At 40.5% G+C, this 27207-nt stretch overlaps 1 protein-coding gene across 1 annotated transcript in view; it reads left to right on the top strand.

Moving 5' to 3' along the window:
- Nucleotides 1-19421, top strand: part of MARCH11 (membrane-associated ring finger (C3HC4) 11) — a 116938-nt gene extending 97517 nt beyond the window's left edge. The window contains exon 6 of the mRNA XM_011993606.1: nucleotides 18765-19421. Within this exon, the coding sequence (XP_011848996.1) occupies nucleotides 18765-19087 (323 nt within the window). The 3' untranslated portion in view covers nucleotides 19088-19421. The remainder of the gene's footprint in view (nucleotides 1-18764) is intronic.
- Nucleotides 19422-27207: the final 7786 nt, after the last annotated feature.

Here is a 27207-nt window from a genome sequence, read left to right as displayed (position 1 = left end):
CTCTGTTATGGTCAGTGATATTTGCAAAATAGAGATAGTAGTGCTTGTACCTCTAATCAACACTGCAAGTTAGTGGCAAATCCAAGTCTGGAAATGTTTTGATCTTCCCTCAAACACTATGGGAAGAAACTGATTACATTTATAACACTTAAAAACATGGATTGCTTTGGCCTCTTAAAATTTTTCCTAATTGTCCATATAATATACACACACATAAAATTTGTGTTTATAATTGTGAAATCTATAAAGTTAAAAAAGACCACTTAACTCACATCCTCAATTCTGCTATGCTACTCCCTTTGCAGAAATGTCCCCTCTCTGCATTTTGAGGTTTATCTTCCAGATTTTTTCATTAGGTTTACATGGGTTTAGGTACATGGATACTTCTGCATTTTATTTATAAGTGAGATCATACTGTACAAGGTGCTGAGAAAATAGTCTTTTTCACTCAACGATATAATCTAGAGATCTTTCCCTGTTATAACAGATGCACAACAATGTATTTAAACTTTTTTCTACTGATGAATTTTTAGGTTGCTACCAATTTTTGCCGTTAGGGACCATGCTGTAAAGGACATCATTTTACATGAATATTTCTGTTAGCACAATTCTGAGAAGTGGAAAGTCTGGGTTGAGTAATAAGCTTATGTAAATTTTGGTAAGTCCTTTTATATTACCACCTAAAAAGGCTTTATCAATTTATCTCCCTCCCAATACATATGAGGTCCTGTTTCCTCATACCATGCCAACTATGGATATCATCACTTGTTTGACATTTTCATCAGTGGTTTTAACGTTTAACATCATTCGAGTAGTTTTCTTAAAATTAATTCCATAGTTATTTAGTTTGTGGGACAATTTTATCTAAAAAAAAAAAATGGCTCTACTAGGCCATGCCAATGTGCAGCACTTCCTGCCTGATGTTTTTTGGGATCTAAGGGTGTGATATGCAGGGACATCGACGAGCTCTAATCTGTAAATGCTAAGAACTGATCAAGATCAGAGACCTTTGCCTCTCAAAAACCCTGCGTTCTCCAGCACACTTTAGGAGTCTTTGGGTCACATTTAAAAAAAAATCTATTACACTTTTAACACTGAGGGGATTTTAGTTCTCAGTCTGTCTCTTTTTAGTATAGAAAGTGCTCCCTGAAGTTGCTACAAGAAAAATAGTCCTCTCTGTGGCTAAAGTATTGATCCTGTTATTATTGCCTGTTCTTTTTTGTTTTTGTTTTTTTTTTTTTTTTGAAACGGAGTCTCCATCTATCGCCCAGGCTGGAGTGCAGTGGCGCCATCTGCAAGCTCCGCCTCCCAGGTTCACGCCATTCTCCTGCCTGAGTAGCTGGGACTACAGGCATCTGCCACCACGCCCAGCTCATTTTTTGTATTTTTAGTAGAGATGGGGTTTCACCATGTTAACCAGGATGGTCTTGATCTCCTGTCCTTGTGATCCACCTGCCTCGCCCTCCCAAAGTGCTAGGATTACAGGTGTGAGTCACCATGCCTGGCGCCTGTTCTTCATATTATTTTATTTCTCAAATTAAAGCACAAGCATGCACAATGGAGGAGATATAGGCGTATGCGCCCGCGCGCGCGCACACACACACACACACACTCTCTCACTCTGGTCCCAGATTGATCCCTGATATATACCCACGAGGAATCAAAAATATCTCTCTTGAGACTCTTTTAAAATAATGAATTAAAGTATAATGTAATTGTTTATGTTGTCTTTCTTTTGAAAGCTACAGAGATTAGGGAATTTTAAAAAATAACCTGAGATATACCAGAATGAAGATCAGATCAAAATATCTTCTTATTGTACCAGTTATATTTAATACTAAAAAAAATGCTGCTTCTACAGAAAGTTCATGCTGTCCAACAAACTTTTATTTTCCTGTACTTTGAAATGAAATAATTTTTCTTTAAATCCATGTAAATTCTTTTTTTGTTGTTTGTTTTTGTTTTTGTTTTTGTTTTTTGACACAGAGTCCTCAGCCTCCTGAGTAGCTGGGATTCCAGGCACACATCACCACACCTGGCTAATTTTTGTATTTTTAGTAGAGACGGGGTTTCACCATGTTGGCCAGGCTGACCTTGAACTCCTGACCTCAAGTGATCCACCTGCCTCGGCCTCCCAAAGTGCTGGAATTACAGGCATGAGCCATCTTGCCTGGCCTATGTAAATTCTCACAGTTATTATTATAACCTTTTTAAAAAATCTGTCTGTCCTGTTCGATAATACATCTAGCCAGAGCTACTTTGGCACACACAAGAAAACTACTTAGAGTTACCACTTGGTGATACGTTCACATCTCATTATAGAATTTAAGAACGATAAACACCATGTATTACTATGGTCTTAGATTGATTATATTGGACATATATTTACATGTTTTAAAGTGAAGGTAATATTTTTCTCTTGCTTCACTTGCTCCTTTTTTTTTTCCAGATAGAGCAGCTAAAAGTATCACATAATCTAACATTTTATTGACATGAAGCTTAAAATATACATTTACTAACTCTGTGCTGTATGAATAAAGGTGAAGAATTTTGAAAATGAAATTCAGGATAATCAAACTCTGTAATCACAGATAAGTTTCCCACATGGCAGATGGACTGGTCACTTGTCTGTTTAAAACCAGTATTGTTTCCCCCTAAAATGATGCCTTTAGGTCATCATCGTCCACCTTGTAGCTTGCTTTCTATGAATATAAACCGACTAGAATAAGGAAAGCATAACTAAGAAAATAAATCTACTGCTAAAGAAAAAAATTATAATCCATTTCAAACAAATATACATGACTTTTGGACTATCTCCTTTAAAAAGTTTTTCACGCCCTCTCATATCTCTCAGCATGATTCAGGAGTTGACAATGATTTCTTAAATTATTTTAGGTTAAAAACTTACTTAAATAAAAGGAAAGAGAAAGAAATAAAAAGGAAAGAGAAAGAAATTAGCATTGGAAGTTGAAATATGCCATGATTTACAGCAGAAAAAAATGAGTTTGCCGAAGACGGCAGGAGAGCCTTAAGTTCGTTGCCACACAGGTTCATCAACCATAGACGAGTGTGCTTGAAAGTGTAACTGTGGGTAAGACCTGCAAAATGAGCAGCCTTTGGATCACTGTTGATAGGTAGCAATTTCTTAAACTGTAAAATGTTTATGAATAAATGTGAAATTCATCAAGTGGTTTCAAGTGAAGAATGTAAAACTACCAAGAGAACAATCAAAATGTCCACTGAAGACTTTAGGGCCTGTGTGGTTTGGGGATGTCTGAGTAGACTAAGTTCTTTCCTGGTCTCCCTGTGGAGAGCCGAGACCACCAGAATCCAGTGTGGTCTGATTCAGGGCCACTTGCACAGTGAAGATACTTTCTCTACAGGAAGTGGAGACCACAGCTGCCAACCACCAACACCCCTGTGCATCTCAGAGCTGTACAAGCAGAGCAGCTGCACACCATTCAAAAGTGTCATCAATTTTGATCAAAAGACTTTCATCACAAGACTTTTGGAGCCCAAATCCACCCATTCGATTACCACCCAATCACCGCCACCACTACCAAGCCTGAAATCTGAGCTCCTGTGGTCACTGAGGATAGCCGAGCTTTGGAAGTTGACAGGTCAGCATTCACCCATGGAGTGGGGGTGCAGAGGCTGCTTACTACTGAGGCTGACAGTTTGGGTTACATGGCAGGCAAGTTGTAGGAGGTGGTGTTGCTGTGTCTATCTCATTTCGAGTTTCATGGGAAGTATTAACGTGGATGTGTCTGCATAAATCATAGGGCATGTGAAGAATGAAGCTCACCTTAAACACTATTTAGCTTAATAACCAGGAGAGTTAATTAGCCTAGTATTTCCTTTTGGAGTCTTCATATAACTGCAATTTTCCCTCCAGACAGAAGAAGTATATCACCCATCTCTGCTGCAGGAAATGCTTCCATTTCCTGATTTATAATTTGATCTGGGAACTATATCTTCCCAAGCACCACAATTTGACTACTAAGGAGACCTTTGCACAACTGCTTCTGCAGAAAGGAGAGGAACATTCTTCTCCTCTTGCCCAAACCCCTGTGGGTTTTCCTTCAACTTTCATCCCCAGTGGAGGAGCCCTGGACGGTGAGATTGGCCGTGCCGGGTGTCTGTTACTCACGCAGACTTGACTGTTGCAGGTTGGCATGTTCTGGTAGGTCATTAGGAATCATTTCTTAAATTGAGTAGAATTCCTTTACAAGCACAGATCATTATTTCCTGGCTTCAGACTATCTTAGCATGCTTCGCACCCCAGGAAATGCCTCAGCTTCATTTAGAGAGAGTCTGATTCAACGTGATGAGCCTGAAACACAAGCAGCAGTTCATCCTCCAACAGGAGTCCCTGCCTCGGATTCTTCATGCTTTGAGCACATACTGGGAAAGGCCCTGGAAAGCGGAGGCAGAGCAGCCCTTTGTAATGAAAAATTGTCAGAGGAGAAACAACGCTTTATCCTTTATATGCTTTGAGAAGTAGGCCATTATTTTTTCTCTTCTCTGGAGGTACAAATCATGGGCTTTTCTATGCCTTAATCATACTGATGTTTACTGATGTCTGTAAAGATTATTATCATAGTTGGTTATGGGTGATACCATTGCCTTTAAAATCCTGGGAAATAACACAGAAGGGAACTTGTTTTTGCTGCTTGCCCCTTAGTGCTGCACATGGAATGGTCTCTCAAGGCTAGTTAACCCTTTAAGGCCCCCTCAAGGGGGGAAAACACCCCAACCTAACACTTTGCTCTTATCTGACTCTGTAAAATTAAAGTTCTTATGGAGAAACATTAATATAATTAGCAGGACAGCAGACCAAATATGTTATTGTTGAGTTTCGTCTCCTCCATAGAAGACAGTGTGACACTGTCAGCTGTCTCTTTCATTGGGGGCAGTCTAGCCAAAGCAGCATTCGTAATCTGTCGAGCCAACATTCATTGCGTATTTACCGTGTGCTGAGCCTGGCGTGTGGGATAGAGGTATAAATAGAACAAGGCTTGGCAAATTGCAGCCCGGGGGCCAAATCCAGCCCACTGCCTGTGTTTGTACAGCCCGGGATCTAAGAATAGCTTTTACATTTTTAAATGGTTGAATACATTTTTAAAAATATTATTTCATGACATGTAGAAATTGTAACGAATTTAAACTTTGGTGCCCTTGGATAAAGTTGTACCTGGAGGCAGCCATATCCGTGTATTTACGTGCTGTTGATGAGAAGTTGTGACAGTGAATGAAAGGTTAGCACGGCCTGAAAGATTTACTATCTGGCCCTTTTCCGAAAAGGTTTGTGGAGCCCTGGAATATAACAATTTCCTACTTTCCACCTGAGGAGGAGACAGCCCGGGAAATAAGCAATTATAGCTTGGAAGTGCCAGGAGAGAAATGTATATGAGAGCTACTAGGGGGAGGTTAATTACACTTAGGACCAGCAAAGTCTATAGGGGAGAAAAATTTTAAGGAAGAGCAGGAATTAGGATGGGGCCCCGAGAGAGGCAAATGCCTAGACCTAGTAACGTATGAATTCCTGTCTTTTTTAAAGAAATCGTGTGAAATCTGGAATGGCAAGAACAAAAGACAGTTGTTGAGGTGTAGCAGTAAGGAAAAGGGGCCTGAGGAGCTCGGGAGGGAGGCCAAACTGAATGCTTAGGGAGCCCCAGAAGGATCCCTGAATGTGGCTGATCAAGCTTAGTGTTAAAAAGAGGTGTTTGGTAGCATGGAAGCACAAAGGAGAGTGGGGATGAAAAAGTGAGAAATACTATAATAACCCAGGCAAGTGATTAGGCCTGCATTAAGACTGCTGGGAAGCTGCTAGAATTAAAAGGGATTAATCACAAGATACGGTGATCAGCTGGATGGCGGTAGGATGGAAGGGGTTGGAGGGCTAAGAGGAAGAGGCCGTCAAGTGTTATTCACAGAGGCTGATTGGGAGATGGGCCATCAGTTGCTAAAACACTGGCTATCAGAAGAGGGCTAAAGGAGAGAAAGGTCATAGGCTCCTTCCGAATGTTTTCTTTTTGCAGAGTGTCTGGGGAATCCAAGTGGGTATGGCCAGTATGCAGCCAGATTTAAGGGTCTGGAACTCAGGCTAGAGGTTGGAGCTGGAGATTTGTATCTGGTAGCTGAAACCAGTGTCTGCAGGGAAATTTCTTGGTGAGAGGAGCAGCAGTTTGGGGAATGCGGTGGAGAAACAGGAAGGGGAGGGAGAGGATCGTGGCAGGAAAAGAAGAGAGTGGGGTGAGGCACACGAGGAGGAGGTAACTTCTAGGAGGAGGAGCAAGTGGCCAATGGTGCCAGATGTCCTGTAAAGGGTTAGGTGAAATCAAGCCAACAATGACTCACTGGACTTGGCAGTGGGTTGAGAAGGGCTGGGATGGGCAGAAGGGGGTCCAGAGGTGAGTTCACAAATCTTAGCTGACAAAGGACACAGTTAAATGAGGGTAGAAGCCAGAGCGAGGTGTGGAATCAAGAAAGGTTTTTGTTTGCTTTAATAGTAGTGTTAGGCATGGGTGGATGCTGAAAAGAAACACCCAGAAGAAATCAGAAGAAAGTGTGAAAATCCAGAGATGGGAAGGGGCAGCTTGATGTCCCTGGGACTGAAGAGACGAGAGCCCAGCACCCAGGAAGGGCTTTGCCTTGCACAGGAGGGACCCTGTGTCCTGAGGGGAGGTGGGCACAGCTGGAGGCAGCTGTATATTCTGCCTGAGAGAATGAGACATTGAGAGGCCTCCTTTCAAAAGACTCCTCGTTTCTCAGTAAGTAGGTAGTGTGGCCATCCGCTTAGACAACAGAGGCACAGTGTGAGAAAAGACTTGGAGGAGAGCAATGAATGTGATGCTCAGCTGCTGAGGGCCCTAGGGAGAGGAGGCTAAGCCCCCTGCAAAATCACAGCATGACTGAGCACCTCCCTGAGGCCGGAGCAAGGCCACCAGATCCACAAGGCCATATGGCTATGGTCTGTTGCCCAATAGGGATGAAGAGTAAGTACAGAGAGGTGAAGTGGTGAGACTGGGTTAAGATGTGGTCTTGTTCTCCAGAATTTCTGGAAGGCAGAGCAACAAGATTAACCTTGCCTTTCCCCTCAAGTGAGGAGACAATGGCTACAGGATGGGCTGAGCTTTCTAGGCTGCTAGGGAAGGAGCCAAAGCCAGAAAGAAGCTGGTGCATTGGGAAAAGATCATCAGTCTAGGGCCTCAAAGTCTTTAGGAGGTGGAAGGAGGTGCATTGAGATTAAGAAGGTAGGTGAGTGGGAGGCCTTGGAGGTTGTTGTCAGTAATGGGATGGGAGAGCTTCAGAGCTTGGAATTGGAATGGTGTCTGGAAGAGCAAGGCCCAGGCTGGGGCAAGAGAGGAATAGTAGAGGGCAATGGGTTGTGTGTGTTAGGCCAAGCCATCCACGTGGACCCTGAATCACATGGGTCTAGGGGGATGGAGGGTGTCCAGGAGCCAGGGGTCAAACCATCCGTGACCATGGAGGGTAGCTGAGAGGCCACCAGGGCACATCTCGCATGGCTTTATTCCATATATGAGTGTGCACATGTGTCTGTTTTGTGAGGCTTTACCCTGTCACTCCATGGCTTTCCAGAAGACAGGCTGTGGGATTTCCAAACACATGAGACTCAGGAGCAACTGCATAGCCTCAGAGAGCTCTGAGTGTATCTGCAGGAAGTCTAAATTGAGCTTATGTAAGAGGCCAAATCAACATGGGAATGGGAAGCCTTCCTTGGAAGAGAAAGCAGAAAGTAGACTGTGCATCAGTGAAGTCACACCATTATAAGAAGAGCCACCTGTCCCCATCCCTCACTGGGGAAGGTCTAGAGGAGGCCGCTCCATTAACCTGAAAACCTGAGGATTGTTCTTCAGAATGAACCCTGCCCCTCTGGAGAGCTGTTGGATTTGTACTATTTTGCACCAACAAACTTTCTCTCAAAGGAATGTGAACACGATCATTCTTCTAAATGATGCTTAAGGATGTGGAACCGTGGGCGCCGTCAGGGCAGGGGAGACAAACTCTGGGCCATCGGGAACCACACAGCTGAGCATAGAAATGAAGCCCATAGATGTTTTCAGCTGCTTCCGAGGAAAGAATTTGACTTAGGGTTTTTAAAAATGCATCTCCAGCGATGTCTAAGATTGTGTTTACTGTGATCCGGGCAACATTCTAAGCACTGTACCTAGATTTTCCCACTTAATTTTCACAACCATCTTAGGAGGCATAGATACTGTTATCATTCTCATCTGAGAGATGAGAAAGCGATGAAGCAATTTCCCCAAGATCAAACAGATGGCGAGCAGGACCCAAAATAAGAACCCAGACCCTGTCACTCCAGAGCCTGTGTAATGAGTAAGGTGACCCACGTAATTCTGTTTATTGTTTGGTAAAAACCCCTCTTTATATGCTGAGCTTGAATAACTTGAAGAACTTACAAAATGTTTTCTATATAAACAATAAAGTGAAGCTATTTAAATTACTGTCTCAAACACCTAAGACATGGTGTAGGGAGTAAATATGTTTTTAAATAATAGATGAACTGATTTTAGATCAGAAATGGAGAAAAAATTTTCCTTGAAAGCCCAAAGTATTCATTTATTTTAAATTAATAGAGTCCAAAACAAATGGAAACATTAGTAAGGGCAATGGAAAACATGGAATACACTATACCAAAAGCCTTTTTCTCTCTTCCCACCATTCTGAGTGAAACAATTTCTTAATAAGAATTATCTGTGTAAAGAATCACATCCCAATCTTGAATTTTCTTACTATATTAAGGAAAATACTGTCTGAGCATTTGTATATTCAGGTTAAAAATTTCATTAATATTTTTAATTATAAGCACCTTACTGATGTCATGCGATGAAATAGAGTTACAAATTTTAATTATACTTAGATTTACTTTATACTTATTATTTATTATTATAATTATACTTAGATAGTTTCTGTTTGGAATTTTTGCCTTCTTCCTGTAGGATTTAAGAGAAGTGAAAAATGAAGCCAACAAAAATGAAATAGCCTATTACTAGTCATAAAGATAAACAGGTTTTAATTCGACATTTCAGTTTAGATCTTCAAAAATATTATTTTCACTCCCCAAAATAGAACAACAAATATGTGTATGGTTTACTGTGAAAATTATTAAAATCATTTTTTGTGAGTTTGCAGTAGACATTGGAGAAAAAATAGAAAATTAGTTGTATTTATTTTCACTTGCCACTAGGAAAAGCCCACCAAGTCTCTTAGAAAGTTCTTAGAAAGTCTCTTTCTAAGAACTGGCTTTAGTCCGTATACTAGAGTGTGGGAAACAAACGGAAATCTACCAAAGCAATTCCCCATGCTAAAACCTTAAATTAACACAGAAGATAGACACTGATAGGCTTTTTAAGTCAAATACAGTTTTCATTGAATCAGGTTGCAGAGTTATTTATATTCATAAATTGTGAAGATTGCTGTAATCCTTGTATGCCCTATCCAAATGCTGCAATGTACCCTTTAGGATAAAGACCAGAGAAAAATTTACCCATCTCAGCCTTTGCTGTTACCGAAAAGAGATTTTAATGCTATCATCTCCTTCATAGTCAGTGTAATATCACTCTGGCCTCTGGCCATTTCACAGGCTGAGGAAACACCGGTGATGACTGGCTTTGGCCAAGGATGGCTCCTAAGGTCTGAGTTGCTGCAGAGCAACCACATGGGCATCCTGTGTCTGGCTGTGATTCTGGGCTCAGACACTTCCTGGGTACAGACCCCTGAGCAAGCCACCCTGCATCACTTATCTGGGTCTCAGAGTTCTCATTCCCCAAAGTGAGAGGGTTGGATTAAATTACATCCACTACTTTTTAATTTTGAAATTCAGTGACTGTGCTTGTCCACCAGGCTCTTGACGTTCTTACTCCTGTGATACATGATGCTCTCCTTTTGCTGCAGGGTATTTCATCTGTCCAAGAATTGAGAGACAAAATTGAAACTTCATTCAACTAAAATTTAACTGATTCCAGTCCATTCCACCAATTATAGGAGAATTCTGGGATATCTTTATGATATTTATTTTCTATAGAAGTATTGGACTGTTCCTTTATTTCTTTTATTGAAAACAAATACATCCATTATTTTTTTCTTGAGCACCGTAGGGAAGAAACTTAGATAATATAACAATTTTTCTCTCCTATGAGTTCTGTTAATCAATTTTTTAAAAAAATTGATAAAAAGATACACCATATTTTTTATAATATATAGCCTTCACAGCTTTTGAGAAATATTCTTTAAATGTGCCAATAGTGGGTTTGTGCTCCAGGGTTACTAATCAAAAGATCAGGAGATACTCCCATCTACAAGGAATTTTAAAAATCAGTTCAATGAGTGATTGATTCATTGGCTTCTTAGGAAAGCAAGAGGTCAGAGGAATGGACAGTTTCCTTTTACTCTCTCTATTTTGCTTGAAATAGCAGGGAGGAGTCCATACCTGTCTCCTAGGCTTTAGGCCTGGGCACAGCCCAGTATCTCAGTTTGTGATTGATACAGGCCAACATTTGATGACCTGGCCAGCAAGATAGTGGGGGAGGCAGCTACAGTTTGCTGGGGCTGAACACAGATCCTTTTAAAGAATTTTAGTTCTTTTGCCCTGGCCATGTCCTCTGCCCGTATTTTCCCCTCACCACCATTACCCCCAAGACCAAAACCCACTCATGAGCTATGGGCCCCAATCCCTAAACTCTTTTCCAGTCTCATCCTGAACTGCCTGTCTCTGTTTCTTTGGCATCTGCAAATATTACTTTAACCTTTCAAAGAACAATCCTTTTCTATTTTCCTTTCTATTTTCATAGATCCTTTTCTATTTTCATAGAGCAGTCACAACTAGATTAAGTCATTCCTCGTGACCCCTTAGATCCCAGTGATGGCTACTCTCCTCTCTCTCTCTCCCCCTCTCTTTCAGCAAAGACTGAGTTTTGACCTGGATATTAAGATAGGAACAGGTTCCCAAAAGCAAATAAGACATGGTTCTGTTGTCAGGGAGCACACATATGATTAGGAATTTCAGGCATAGAAGCAAATTGTTATAGTACAGGTAGTAAGGAAATCAGTGCGGATATTTCCTGTGTAGAGTGGTGGGCAGTAGAAGGAGGAAAAGATTATATTTTATTTTATTTGAGTACATCAGAGAAGAAATTATGAGAGAATCTGCATCTTGAAGCATAATTAATACTTCATTGTGCAAATGTAAGAGCCGGCATTCCAGGAAATTGTCCGTCTTATGCTTTCAGCTCAGGTTTGCCAAGAAGACAGAATCGACAGAAGTTTGTGCAAGAGGAGAGAGGAGTCATGGTGTCTCCTAGGCTTCTGGTTTAATTGACATGGGAGATGGTCATTAACTAAAACAGGGATGGCAAGACAAGGACAAATTTAACCTGTGTCAGAACCTTTCAGAAAAGGGTGTGCTTCATTCACTGCCAATTAGTAAAAGATGAGACTCCATCTGACAATTGGACTTTGCCATCTTGTTCTTCCAAGCAGTGGTGTCATCAGCTTTGCAGATCCAGCACAGATGTGCTTTTTGCGTCCAGGCCGATAGCCGCAGACTTCATGAAGCATACAGGAGGACATAGACAGTGGCAGTGTCATAGAATGAACACTGATTTTCTTGTGTGTGCTCTTGGAGAAACTCTGACATCATTAGGATCTTCATTATTGCATTGATCATTTCTTCATGTGTGCTTTTATCTACTTGGGGGTGAGGTGAGTTGGATCATCAATATTTAGAAATTAGCCAACCCCTTCGTGTCAAGGGATTTTGTCCTGGTAAGTTTCACAATAATTCATTGTCCCTATCATGTTTCTTGCACAGAGGATTTTATTTTATCAATGGTAATGATGCATCTGTATTTGAGCCCATGAGCTGTGATGATCAACATGCTGTTCTCAACCTGGTTCTATGAATTTTACATGGTTCTAGGTCATTCTGAGAAGAGCAAAACTCTATAGTATTTATAGTCAACAATAGAAAAACCAACATATCTTGGTTAATCTCGCTAATGGTCTATCAATGTTATTTATCTTTTCAAAGAATCAGCTTTTTGTTTCATTTATCTTTTGTATTTTTGTTTCAGTTTCATTTACTTCTGTTCTCATCTTGGTTATTTCTTTTCTTCTGCTGGGTTTGGGTTTTTGTTTGTTCTCTAGTTCGTTGAGGTGTGACCTTAGATTGCCTATTTATTCTCTTTCAGACTTGTTGATGTAGGCATTTAATGCTATGAACTTTCCTCTTAGGACCACTTTGTGTCCCAGAGGTTTTGATAGCTTGTGTCAATATTATTGTTCAGTTCAAAGAATTTTTAAATTTCTGTCTGTATTTCATTGTGACTCAACAATCATTCAGGAGCAGGTTATTTAATCTTTATGTATTTGCATGGTTTTGAGTATTCCTTTTGGAATTGACTTCCCATTTTATTCCGCTGTGGTCTGAGACAGTACTTGATATGATTTCATTTTCTTTCTTAAATTTGTTGAGACTTGTTCTGTGGCCTATCATATGGTCTATCTTGGAGGATGTTCCATGTGCTGATGAACGAAATGTATGTTCTGCAGTTGTTGGGTAGAATGTTTTAGAAATATCTATTAAGTCCATCTGTTCTAGGGTACAGTTTGTAAGTACATTTTATGTGGGCTACTCTTTTACATTATTTGTTTTTATATGGACAACAGTGGAGATGCATATTCACAAAATGCTCATATATAATTAAGACATTGCAGTTCCCAGATATCTGGGTTTTAGGATATCAATTTATGACACCTTTGTTTTGTGAGCTGAGTAACTTTTGTGATGACATGTGTATATCTTTCAGTCTTTATATCTTTACATTTTATTTTTTGCATGTTTTGAAAATATATTCAGATATCGTTCTATATATATTATTATATAGTAATATATATTACTTTACGTTATATTTATTTATAGTTCACATATAGTTATCTGTCTATAGCTTCATATATAGTTCAATCCAACAAAAAAAACATTCTGTACATACGAAAGTAACCATGACTTATGGTTATTGTTTGATGCGTATTAACAAGACCCAGCAATAGATTAGTGACTTTTAAAGTGATTACCTCTACACTCATATCTAAGTTTCCACAACTCCTGGACATTTAAGTTTGGGGCAGATAAAGAAACAGTGTCAGGAGGATTCATGCATTGTATTATATTCTAGCAGAGATCATCACAACAAAGGGTGTCTTGGGCCACAGCCTCGTTTGATTAATCCTCTTTGAAGCAACCATGCTCTGGCTTTCACCAAGTAGCAGCAGAAATTAAGGAGTCAAAAGTGGCACCAGTTTATTAGATGGGTTCTAAAATGCTCTTCTAGCACATGGGATTAAACAGAGCCCAAAGTCCCAATTTGCTTCCTGTGCACACTGACTTCTCAGAATGACATGGGGTTGTATCTATGTATTATAGAGTTTGAGTGTATACATATATGAGATGTATTGAGACTGTAGGTAAACTGCATCACTCTCATTTAAAACTTGAGTAAATTAAGTTCTGGAGTTTGTGAGGTAAGCAAAGTTTATACAGTTAGTTTCCATCTTTACCATCCTTGTGTGTCACTGACACTATTACACCTCTAGGAGTGCAGGTGAAGCAGCCACTCCCTCCCCTCCCCTCCCTTCCCACTCACAGAGAGAAAAGAGTTGGCAAGGCTTTTTGAAAACAACACTGTAGATGATGAGAGCTTTGCCTGGGAAGCCACACTCACCCCCAGTCCTCCCAGGAAATGCAAGTCCCTGATGAAACCACAAAGGAGCGCAAGGCAAAACTCTGTGTGCTGTTCAATCAAAATGACCCTTGGGAAAGCTAAATAACACAACTTGTGGCAGATATTTGGCCAGCAGCGTATCTGGTGTCTGCTGAAGGCTCTCTTTCTGATTTGCAGACCACCGTCTCCCTGTTATGCTCTCACATGGCCTTTCCTTGGTGCATGTACACACACACACACACACACACACACAGAAAGAGAGAGAGAGTGAAAGAGCACTAATGTCTCTTCTGTTTGTTGTAAGGACATTAATCCCATCATGCAGGCCCCACGCTCACAATATCATCTAACCCTGATTACCTCCCAGAGGCCTCACTTCCAAATACCATCACACTGGAAATTAGTGCTTCAACATATGAATTCATCTGGGGACACAAATGTTTAGTCCATAGTAACCTCTTTTATTTGGTTATTCTGTGATTAGAAGAGACTTCTATACTTTGGAGATTTAGGATGGATGGGACTGTAGCACTTGAGGTTTACATTTTGAACAAATTTGGGTTCCAATCTCAGCTCTGATTCTTCTGTCTTCATGACGTTGGACAGCTCTCTGGGTCTGAATTTTCTCAACTGTAACATTGTTTAAAACTAGTACCTGTTTGTATTTGTTAGTCCGAGCTACTTGGGAGGCTGAGGCAGGAGAATGGCGTGAACCTGGGAGGTGGAGCTTGCAGTGAGCCGAGATTGCACCACTGCACTCCAGCCTGGGCAACAGAGCGAGACTCCATCTCAAACAAACAAACAAACAAACAAACAAACAAGTACCTATTTGTATAGGTGCAGTCAAGATTAAATGAAAATTGTGCATGTAAAGCTCTTAGCACAGAATTTGGCACAGAATAGGTTCTCGATACAAATTTATGTTATGAATTATGAAAAACAACCAAACTTATCCAAACAAAAACTGAGACTGTAACACAATATCAAATTTTTTGACCAGTGGTTTAGTAATTAATACAAGGTAAAATTTGTAATTGATCATAAATTTTGTAAGTCTCTATTAATTATAACATTTCATATGTTAAAGTAAACATAGACAAATGGTGTGTGTGTGTGTGTGTGTGTGTGTGTGCACGAGCATGGAGCATGTGAGCATATGTACCTTGGTAGCCTTCCCCATCACCTATTTGGGTAAATAGCCTAATACCAGAAGGAATTTCAAGTAACACACCCCTTCAAAATTTAGATTTTATTTTGCTTATATTAAAAACTGTTTATTCAATGAAACCAGAAATTATTTAGGCCTGCTTTTTCAAGATTAATCTCTAACAAAAATGTTTCTTTACACTTCAGTAAGGTGATACTCCAGTTAAACATTACCAGTAAGAAAATGACAAAAACCAACCAACCAACCAACCAACCAGCCACACACACACATGCACATACTCCTCAACTCTACAAACCTTAAGTCCCATGAATCACATTTTTTTATATCCACGCTGTTAATAATGTAGCGAGTATCCTAAAATATTTAGTATTTACATTTTATAGAAGTGATCATCACTTTTCGCTTCATGTAGGCTTAGTGACTCAGATGAAAAAGTATGTCAGTCTGTTCGCAAATGACCTGAAATGTCAAGGTGACAATTCATTTGATCATCAGTAAGAAAGCATACTAATAGAGTTTTTAAAAGCTGGATTTTCAACAGAATGAGCCAGAGTTGAATGAATCATTACCCTGGCTTTGCCGATCATAGTAGTCACACCTGGTAACCACTAGCACAAAAGGCATTTGCTGTAACTCCACAGCATTTGAAGAAAAAGGGGAAAAAATGCACGTTACAGAGAACAACCTTGGGGGTGGGAATGGAATTCGTTGCATTTCAGTAAAATCTGAGCTTGCAGAAGCCAAGGAGTAATTCTGAATGCTCGTGGGGAATAAAACAGAATCTAAACATCATTCATAACCTGCGGCAATTAAAAAGCAGCCCAGGGAACTGGAAATTCAAAAGGACTGCGTCTTCATGAAAACTTCAAGTAGTTCTCTCTCTAAATTTGGTTCAAAATGTACTATAAAGACCTGTGGGATTTATTTCTGCATATTGATTAGATTTATGTATTTAGAAAAGAGCTACCAAGAATATATACCCGGAAAGTGACTTTAAGCTCTAGTAAGTGATCTGATTTCTGGCCTTGCAAAGGAAATCAATAAAAAAAAGAATAGGCTCTTGCAAAGTCAGTGGTTTCCTCTGGTGAAGCTGTGCACCTGCACCCTCCATCGCTGCACTTACCCAGAATGAACCTGTCTCAGGCTGTAATTGTTTTGTGATTAGTGCGAATATGTGTTCCCCACCACATAGATTCACTATTGATTTTTAATTAATAATAGTGTCTTGTATTTATAGAGTTACCATCCCAGAAGAAATGTGAGGGCTTTATAGTTGATGAATTCCAATTTATCTCTATGTTGCCTGGCTGAATGTAAAGATTAGGTATTCCAATTTTATTTTAAGGAGGAAAAATTGAACCCGAAATGTTAAATTATTGACCATGGAGAATTCAGAAAGCTAATAATAGAACCACCAATTAAAATCTGATAGTATTGACTTTTCATTCTGGCTGTTTCCTGAAAATATCTGGTCAGTTAGGTCAACTTGATTATTCCTTTGGAAAAAAGAAGTTGACGAAAACAATTATTTGAAATTGTTATGACAAATAGAAGTTTACATTTCTCCTCATTATTTCGGTCATATATAATAACTGGACTTAAGATGTGTTTGCTTGTTAGACCACATGCATTTTTTTTGTAACCTATATTAATATCTTCGGAATGCTTGTAAGTCACATGTATCAGAAATTTATCTCCTGGTGAGAGACTAATGCAAAACTAAAGTTTTGACATTAGGTAGGCGTCATTTTTCAAGGACTGGGTATCCCTGTCACCCATCTGGCATTGTTTTATCTGTCAAAAAAATGTAATAGTCTCTCCAAGAAAAACATGCTCAAAACACTTACCTCATTGTACCTATGGGAAGGTGATTACCAATCTTTCAATTACCCATTCCTCTAGCCTTAAAAACATGGGACTGAGTTTTTCCCCCTTTCTTCCATTACAGTTCCTGTTACAGTTCCTGTCAGTTTTCCCTGGGAATTTATTACTTTATTTCTCTGTCGTATCCTTACTGCTATCACTCTGTTCTTCATGTAAATGCAGTGACCTCCTTACTGTCTCCCCAACTCCCCAAATCCACTTTAGATGAACTTTTCTAATAAATTCTCTGTTATTTTTGAAATTGTGAATTATTCAGTCACCATAAATACACAGAATAATATGTTGAGCATTAATATCTCCACCACCCAGTTTTAAAAATGCAACATTTGGGACACCCAAATGTTGAAACCCTCTTTGAAGCCACTTCCCAATTTTGTTTCTTTCCTTCCTTCCTCACTACCATGAATTTAGTGGTTATTATTCTCATCCATGCTTTTATATGTCTACCATCTATATATGTATCTTCATTAAAATGGATAGTATTTATTCACTGCCATTGTTTCTTTCTGAAACTTTAATTTTTTCATTGTGACTTTGGAATTGTCATTATAGTTTCAGAGGTATCCACATTAATGCATATGACAGTATTTCCTTTTATCTCATTACTCTTATCCCTTGGTTCTACGTACAATTTGTCCATTCTTCTGAGGATAGACCGTTGGGATGCCTTGAAGTTTTTTCCTTCAAATACAGGCAATTAGGTAGTAAACATTTTTAAACTTGCTTCCTTGTTCACATTTGTGAGAGTTTCTCTAGGGCATATACCCAAAGGTCTAACTGCTAAAAGGTGGGATCTGCTCATTTTTAAATTTATCATTAAAACGTGGTTGTGCCAGCTGACATGCTCTGCTCACATGCCGTACTTCATCTACCAAAGACTATTGATTGCTCTCTCCACCAACTTCAGTGGACTTTCAGCCTCCTCAAAGAGAAGAGCTCTTCCTCACTTCTCTATCTGAGAGACCTTCCCCAGGGACTACTTTTTTGTGAGGGATCACAAATTCAAAAGCCTTTGGACTACATGCTGAAATGTAGATGTGTGAAATGCAGGGTGCGTGACAGATCTGGAGTGGATAGTGGAGATGGCACATGGGCTAGTGCATCCTGTCTGACTTAACGGTTTCCAAGTTTGCTGTATTACTTTATTTTCCTAAGAGTCTGTCTCAGAAATGTGGAAAGAGCTGATTCACTTTATAGGAACAAAGAACAAGGACCCCGGAGCCAGCCTGCCTGTTTTTGAATCCCTGCTCTCCACTGCTACTAGTTGTATGTTTTTGAGCAAGTTTCTGAGCATCCCCAAGGCTTGGTTTCCTTGTTTATCAAACGGAGGAAGTGCTAGTACTTACTTTATATGGCTATGATGAGTACTACATGGGATAATATTCATAAAGCTCTAAAGTAACTGTTCAATACATTTTGTTGAATTGTTGAGGAGAATACAAATAACAAAATTTATATGGTTTTAACTGTGGGTCAGGCATTGTTTTAGGAACTGGGGAAACAGTAACCTTAGTATCTGTAACGACCTTAACATCTGTCTCTTTCTCAAATTAAATTGCCCGCTGGGTTCAAGCCCCTAATACATTGCTTGGCCACACAATAGGCACTCAAGACTATGTGTTAAATCCATAAATGAACCTAATGATTCTCCTAAGGCAGTATAAGTGCCCAAGGCAAAATCTGAGCCATGATGGAGCAAGGAAATTATATCTGCGATAGCTTGATTCTCTACATATTAGTGTACTCTTACTCTTCAAAAATGGATTATTTCTGTGTCATACGGGTAGTAACTTGCCATTAGCCATAACATTTGAGTAGACAGAATACCATATTTTTGCTGATGATGAATAACATAACTATTTTTGGATCCCTTACTAGTATACAAAATAACACTCCCAATCTTGGATTATCACCAGTCTTTTTGGTTTTTTTATTTCCTCAAATTTTAGGTCTCATCATTCACGAAGGAGCTGCAGTTTACAGAGTGTTTAAGCGCTGGCGAGCTGTGAATTTGCACTGGGATGTGTTAAATTATGACAAAGCCACAGACATCGAAGAAAGCAGCCGGGGAGAGTCTTCCACAAGTAGGACTTTGTGGTTGCCATTGACAGCTCTGCGGAACAGAAACTTGGTCCACCCAACTCAGTTAACCTCGCCGAGGTTTCAGTGTGGCTACGTGTTACTGCACCTGTTCAATCGGATGAGGCCTCATGAAGACTTATCAGAAGATAACAGCTCGGGGGAGGTCGTGATGAGAGTGACTTCAGTGTGACAAAAGCATAAGATGATGCAGTGTGGACCACCCTGCACATTTTGGAATGTAATTGCAATGAATGGCAAAACCATAGCACTTCTAAAAACACATCTATGAACTTTTTCAGATTTATGCTTTTTATATGAACATTTGAATTGCAAATACATTTTTTTCTGAGAAAAAGAGTCCTCTTGTTCTTCGTTGTCTGGTTTGTCACATCTTTTATAAGTTGGTACTTGAAATCATTATACATATAATTTAACTATACTTGGTTAAAAGAATAATGAAAGTTATCCTTAAGGCCAAAACTATTTTTTCTTGCTTGTTTTAAATATATTTTTATGAAAGCTTTCGCTGTGTGTAATTTTTCAGACCTGTTACAAACGGGTAAGAGTTTAGGACGCTGTGGGCAGATTCCAAAGTGCCTGTCAGTTCTGCAACACAGAGAGCTCTGAGGTAACGCTCTTGTGCCTCGTACTGGTTGGCAAACTGAAGCGTGACTTTTTGCTGTGTTGAAGTAACCAGTCACCAGGAATGCATGATCTAGGACTTATGTCTTGTTATCTAATTTCTGAAACAGAGAGCTTGTAGAAAGATAAAAATGAGTGAAATAAAAGTAGTTTTACTCCAATACATGTTACATAAGCAGAGCATCTTGCATACTTATAACCCCAAAAGCTCACCTAAATGTCGTGTCATGGTACCTGCAATAATGATAATGACTAACATTTGCATAGCCCTCTGATAGACCTATCACAATTAATTCGGTTAATTATTAGTGTCTTGAATTCTTTGAGCACCATCTTAATTAGATTTTCTTTTGGTAAAACCTTACATACCTTCTTAAATCATTTAAACGCTAATCCTTTAACTTGGTTTAATGAAGTTCTATGAAATATGTTTGCCAGCAGTGAGAAGTCTTTTTCTTTCACTAGATGAGTATTTTTTTAATGAAAAGAGGAGACGAAAAATGAGGCTATTGACTTCCCAGAAACAGGTTGCTAACTAGGGGTACCTGGGGATTTTCTACCTTCTTATCTACCTAATGGAGGTAATTGGCACATTTTAATGAACAACCACAGAGCAGATGAGAAGACAGGAAGGATGTTTTCCCTAGAAACATGAACTGAACATGCTGGTTGTTTGAAGTAATTAATGACTGGATTTTAAATCATATAAAATAAAATGCTTTACATTCTATTTTCTAAAAATAACTTTTGGGTGATTAATAATAGAATAGTTCATGTTTACATAACGGAATACCTCACAGAATAGAATTGTGATTCCTCCATAGCAAATTCTCCCAAAACTTGAAATAATATTTTTCCAATCAAAAGCTGTGTCACAAATGATAAGGATGTGACAATTTGCAGAAACGTGAAGAATGAATCATAAAAGAAGGAAAATTCAGCCACTATTTAAGGGCAGATTTAGGTGGTGAGAATGTTAAACAGTGTTTCAAACTTTGATCGATTCCTTGTTTTAATCCGATATTCCATGAGCACAGTCCTGGGTGAGATTCCTGAACAGTTGCATCACTAAGGCAGATCATCAACAGCATAATGTTTAATAGAGGATAATTGTGGTTACTGTTGACATTACAATTGAGAGCATTGTGTTAAAAATACTGGACTAAGAGACTTGAGACACAAATTGGACCATCACTGCTCCACTGCCCTTTGAATTAATGCACACCTTTGTATGCATATCGACTCACTCGAAAACAAAAAGGGACAGAGGATGAGAACCCCGCTTTCTCTAATGACTGTATGGGGTGCATGAGATGGAGATGGCTGGAGACAAGATTGCATGATGGAAAGTGAATGATGGAAATATCCATCACGAAAAAAAAAAAAAACAACAGCAAAAAACACGCACCCTAGTCTCCCTGTTTCCCAAGACCTTGCCCTTTGAGTGTACCTTTTGTCTACATCCTGTCTTCACAGCTCCCACCACACACACACACACACACACACACACACACACACTCTGAATCAATGTTGGAATAAAAAATTGGCAGAATTTCCATTCAACAAAATGTACCATCCATGAAAATGATTGCATAGAAACACAAAAGAGGTGGAGCATGGTGGCTCGTGTTTGTAATCCCAGCACTTTGCTAGGCTGAGGCAGGTGGATAATTTGAGGTCATGAGTTCAAGACCAGCCTGGCCAACATGGGGAACTCCATCTCTACTAAAAATACAAAAATTAGCTGGGTGTGGTGGTGCGTGCCTGTAATCCTAGCTACTCAGGAGGCTGAGGTACGAGAATGGCTTGAGCCTGGGAGGCCGAGTTTGCAGTGAGCTAAGATTGCACCACTACACTCCAGTCTAGGCAACAGAGTGAGACCCTCTCTCAAAGAAAAAGAAACTCAGAAGAAACACTCCAAGGGTGGGGAGTGCATTTAGATAATGGCAATAATAGAGCTTTAAAATAATTAAAATGCTTAATATCATGCTATATGAGTTAACGCCATAATTCAAACTCAGGCTGCCATACATGTCAAAAACATTTATGGTAAGGAAATGAGTTGGAAATATTTTAAATTATTGTTTTCAAAATCGTTTTCAATATGATACAGATTTAGAAGCTGTATGCAGCCTGTCTCTCTTCAATAATCTGTAGTAGAGACACGGAGCACTTTCTGTGCTGGGCATTGTTGGTGGCAGGGTATGGATAAGCCACGTTGTCAGGAAGACTCCGTGTGTGGGGATAGGCTGCACTGCATCATACGTGTCAACATACAGGTGAGCTAAGAGAGGTCCCAGCCTAGAGGAGTTGTCAGTTGCCCTAAGGCAGCTGGGGAAGGTGTCTCTGACGAGCCGACAGGACATGGGTCTGGAAGCATGAATGAATACTTGCCAATCAGACAAGGAGAAAACACTGTGGAACAGCTGCAGAGTAAAAGACAGGCATGTTCCAGTAATGGAAGGCTTCCTGTAGGGGACCGTGGGCCACAGGTGAAGACATGACCCCACCTTAGGTATCTGGGACTGAATCTCATATAGAAGCTGGTGTTCAACAGTAGGTGGTAAGATTTAGCAGGGTCATTTGTGGGAGATGGATATTCTCTCTCCACCAGTTGCTGCAAATTCAATGAGGCAATAAAAATACTAGGGCATCAAATGGGCTATGCTGCTTTCTTGCATTCTCCCAGGGGATGGCAACGTGCATCATTCTGAAGAGGAAAGCGCATCCTAGGTCTTGTGGAGTGGAGGACAGTTTCTCCATTATTAGCCCCAAATACTTAATACATGTGATCATCTGATTTTTCATATACATATTTTTTTGAGGCTGGGTCTTGCTGTGTCACCCAGGCTGGAGTGGAGTGGTGTGATCTCAGCTCACTGTACCCTCTGCCTTCCAGGTTCAAGCAATTCTCATGCCTCAGCTTCCTCAGTAGCTGGGATTACAGGTGGCCACCACCACATTTGGCTAATTTTTCTATTTTTTAGTAGAGATGGGGTTTCACCATGTTGGCCAGACTGGTTTTGAACTCCTGACCTCAGGTCGTCCGCCTGCCTGGGCCTCCCAAAGTGTTGAGATTACAAACATGAGCCACGTCACTGACCCAATTTGTTTTTGTTTTTGTTTTTTATTCTATACATCCCAATAACTAAAACCAAAATAAAGCAGGCTCTGTCTGTTGTTTTTGTTTCAGCCTGGGACTGCTTCTCTTTTTTGCTTTTCTGCTTTTTCCCCATAACTTTACAATGTTAGCCTGGCCTATTATTTTTGATGATGGACAAATGCTCCCTCCTCCCTTGTCTATGTATGGGAGGAGGATTTGTCATCTAGCAACTGATGTGTCACTTTTAAAAATTTATTTATTTATTTATTTATTTATTTATTTATTTATTTATTTATTCATTCATTCATTCATTCATTCATTCGTCATCCATTATTTTCTGAGACAGAGCCTCATTCTGTCGCCCAGGCTGGAGTGCAGTGTAGCGATCTCAACTCACTGCAACCTCCGCCTCCTGGGTTCAAGGAATTCTTGTGCCTCAGCCTCCTGAGTAGCTGGAATTACAGGCTTGTGCTACCTTGCCCAGCTAGTGTGTGTGTGTGTGTGTGTGTGTGTGTGTGTGTGTGTGTGTGTGTGTTTTGTATTTTTGGCTAAAGATGGGGTTTCACCATGTTGGCCAGACTGGTCTTGAACTCCTGGCCTCAAGTGATGTGCCCACTGGGCCTCCCAAAACGCTGGGATTACAGGTGTGAGCACCACGCCTGGCCTGATATGTCACTTTTAAACAGGGGTATTGCTTTGCCTATATGTCTCTGTATAGCTTAGGTTTTAACTTACATCTTTTAATAGCAGTAAGTTACAAATATTTGATATTTTAAATTTCTCTTTCCAAGTTCAACCTTTTATAAACTAAGATGTGGCAAAGTTTGTTTTAAATTATGTATGAAATAAATACTATATAATACATAATAAAATGTTATATATAATAATGTAATATATAATTATTTCATTATGTACATATATATTATTTATATAAATCACATAATTTATACAAAAATCATTTGGTGTTCTACATATTAAAAAATAATAGGTTAAAGACCTTAAAAAGGTACTTCAGGCAATTAGCTTAGTGCCAGTTTGTCAGTTCAGAAAAAATGTTTCCATCATGTGTGGGTGATACAGAATTTCAGCAGATGCTATAATTTGTAGCAAAGCTCAAAAGTTCTGGTCCCCAGTGGTACCTAGAGATTAATTAATTTCCGTCATAAAGGTGCCATTTTATAGACCACAGATTTATGTGGTTAATTCATTAAGGAGTTTAAAGTTGATTTGGTCAGGTGCAGTGGCTCAGGACTGTAATCCCAGCACTTTGGGAGGCCAAGGTGGGCGGATCACGTGGTCAGGAGTTCAAGACCAACCTAGCCAACATGGTGAAACTCCAACTCTACTAAAAATACAAAAATTAGCCAGACGTGGTGGTGGGTGCCTGTAATCCCAGCTACGTGGGAGGCTGAGGCAGGAGAATCGCTTGAACCCGGGAGGCGGAGGTTGCAGTGAGCCAAGATCACACTACGGCACTCCAACCTGGGCAATAGAGCCAGACTCCATCTAGAAAAAAATTTAAGAAAACAATAAAGTTGTTTTAAGACATTTTTCTCCCTCGGAAATATAGGACACTAGGAGCCAATGGGAGAATGAAAATTATAAAGTTTCGGTGGTGCGTTTTTTAGTCATGTTTTTTTGTTGTTGTTTTTGTTTGTTTGTTTGTTTGTTTGTTTTTGATATAGAGTTTCACTCTTGTTGCCCAGGCTGGAATGCAATGGCACAATCTTGGCTCATTGCAACCTCCACCTTCTGGGTTCACGCCATTCTCCAGTCTCAGCCTCCCTAGTAGCTGGGATTACAGGCGCCCACCACCATGCCCAGTTAATTTTTGTAAAGACGGAGTTTCACCATGTTTGCCAGGCTGGTCTCGAACTCCTGACCTCAAGTGATCCACCCACCTCAGCCTCCCAAAGTGGTGTGATTAAGTATTTTCTATTTCTTTTCCAAAATAAGTGAGCAGTCACTAAATTTTCTTGCAACTTTTCATATTGTTGAGTTTTCTATATGCAACATGGCTTTTAGGGGAGAAATTATCTTTTTCTGATATTACAAATAGGGGAAAAATGTTTGCTCTAATACGTACAGAGAAGGGAGCTTAATGCATCTGTCATGGTGAACTGGGCATTTAAAAATCTTGCCTATGGACTGACCCATCAAGCAGGGATATTCGTGGCAACTGCTGGACCTCAGAAGGGGCATCAGCTGCGGGCAAGAGGATCCATGGAGAGAAACATCTTATTACAGCGGTGTAGTTAGCTCTTCATCACTGCTGCACAGGGGCTTTGGGACTGTGGAGCTCTGCACAGAAGCTGCTGTGGCAATGAGAACAATGGGTGGAGGCTGTAGAAACTCACTAGGACACTCTTCCCATGATAATCTTGAGAATGTCGGGATTTAGTAAAAAGGAAGAACCAAAGCATGGATTAGGAGACCAGCAGAAGGAAAAAAAAAAGCACTCTTCAACTAAGTCCTTTATAATGAGGCTGCTTCTGTAAGCTGCAGCTCTCAGGATGCTTCCTTCTGTATAGCCCCATCTTCATTCATTAATCTTGGCTTGGGCAAACACGGTGGCGTTCTCCCCACAGTGCCATTGTTGAGGCTCGTAGTGGGGCCCAGCTTGCTCCTGCTGGGTGTGTTAATGAGGATCGGTGCCCTAGATGAGCTGGAGAGGCTTCCCCTCACAAGACGAGGAACAAGTCAGGAGCAGCAGCAGCCGTGGAGGGGATGAGGAAAGGGTGGGGGCACAGTGACCAAGAGCCCAAAAGTCACCCTGTGAGGTGAAAGGGAGGGGAAGCTGCTAGGAACACAGGATAAGAGACAGGCTGGTTTCAAGTTTATGGTCATGTGGGGAATGGAGTCAAGTAAACTGGCATTGAGAACAGAGTGGTGTAAGTGCTGTTTTGCAGAAATAAGAACTCAAGGAAGAGCACATGGGAAGGACAAGTGACTGAGACTGAGGGTTCAGGGAGGGTCTCCTGAAGGAGGTCACCTTTTAAACTGAGAACCTGAAGAAGCAGGGGCTGACTGAACAGGCAGACAGAGTGTGCACAGGAAGCAGGCACATTTAGAGACGAGCAGAACACTTGGCGATTTACATGCAAGGGGCTGATACGGTTTGGCTTGTCCCCACCCAAATCTCATGTTGAATTCCCACGTGTGTGTGAGGGAGCCGGTGGGAGGTAATTGAATCATGGGGGCTGGTCTCTCCTGTGCTGCTGTCATGATAGTTAATAGGTCGCACGAGATCTGATGATTTTAAAAAGGGGAGTTTCCCTGCATAAGCTCTCTTCTCTTGTCTGCCAACACATGAGATGTGCCTTTCACCTTCTGCCATGATTGTGAGGCCTCCCCAGCCACATGGAACTGTAAGTTCAATAAACCTCTTTCTTTTGTAAATTACCAGTCTCAGGTATGTCTTCAACAGCAGTGTGAAAACAGACTAATACAGAGACACAGAGAGAGAGAAAACAAGGAGAGCTGCCCAGATGTTTCCTGGGGTCTGCAGGATGGGGGAACCCTGTGCTGACCCAGGTACAGGGAGCTCAGGGCAGCAGGAGTTGGCAGAATGATCCTATGTCCTTTGGTGGCTTTGTTGAGTTTGTGCGCACATAAGACAGCAACGTGGAGATGAGCAAGAGGCAATCAGATGTGTGAGTCCAAAGCTTAGGAGCAAGATTGCTGCTAGAATCTTGTATGTTAGGGACATAGATGGGACCAGCACCTGTGGGAGGAGTGGGGATGGAGCAGGGGAGAGAGAGTGTGCAGAGTCGGGAGAAAGACCAAGGGAGTTAAATGTTTAGAAGCCACAAGGGGAAAGACTGCTTCAAAAACAAGTCAAGAGTATCAAATGTTCCTGAAAAGTCAGATCAGGACTGTGAAGCCTGTGGCATTTATCAGCAAGGAGGGCCTTGGTGCTCTTGACAGAAGCAGTTTCAGTGAAATTGCAGGTGGGAGAGAAGCTGCAATCTAATTGTGAATGACAGTAACAAGTAGGCGGTGGCTGTGTTTCTCAAAGTGGGATTTCCTTTTCTTCCTCCTTTTTAATTTTTTATTCATTTGTTTCTCCTTCCTTCATTTCAAGATGTGAACTCCCTGAGCATGTTTAAATGGGAGTTGAAATTGTAAATAAGTAAGGATGATAAACCTCCCTGAGGAGGGCGGAGAGGGTGGGATCTGGAGCCCTGCATAGTGTTTGAGCTGCAACTTCAACCAGAAGTGAAGGAGGAGAGCGAGGGTAGGGTCACAGGTAAGTGCACAGCTTTGGTTAGAAGGAAATTAGGGAAGCCCTGCTTGGTGGCTTCCATTTTCTCTTTGAAATAGGAGACCTGGTACTTCATACTCAACCTCTCTAAACCAGAACTCTTTGTTTCTTCTTGAAAACCTGTTCCCCTGTCATCTCTGAAAGTAGAAATTGCATTCCTACAGTTGCTTAAGCCAAAAAATCTTGGCATCATCCCTAAATCCTTCATTCCTTTGTATCCCATCTTCAGTCCACTAGTGAATTCTATCAGTTCAGTCTTTACCATTTTTTTCCAAATCTAATCACCAGTCATTACCTCCCT

Source organism: Mandrillus leucophaeus, unplaced genomic scaffold, assembly GCF_000951045.1.
Source record: "Mandrillus leucophaeus isolate KB7577 unplaced genomic scaffold, Mleu.le_1.0 Scaffold430, whole genome shotgun sequence".
NCBI lineage: Eukaryota > Metazoa > Chordata > Mammalia > Primates > Cercopithecidae > Mandrillus > Mandrillus leucophaeus.
Note: the sequence above shows the minus strand (reverse complement) of the source record. Positions and strands in the feature narration are given on the sequence as shown.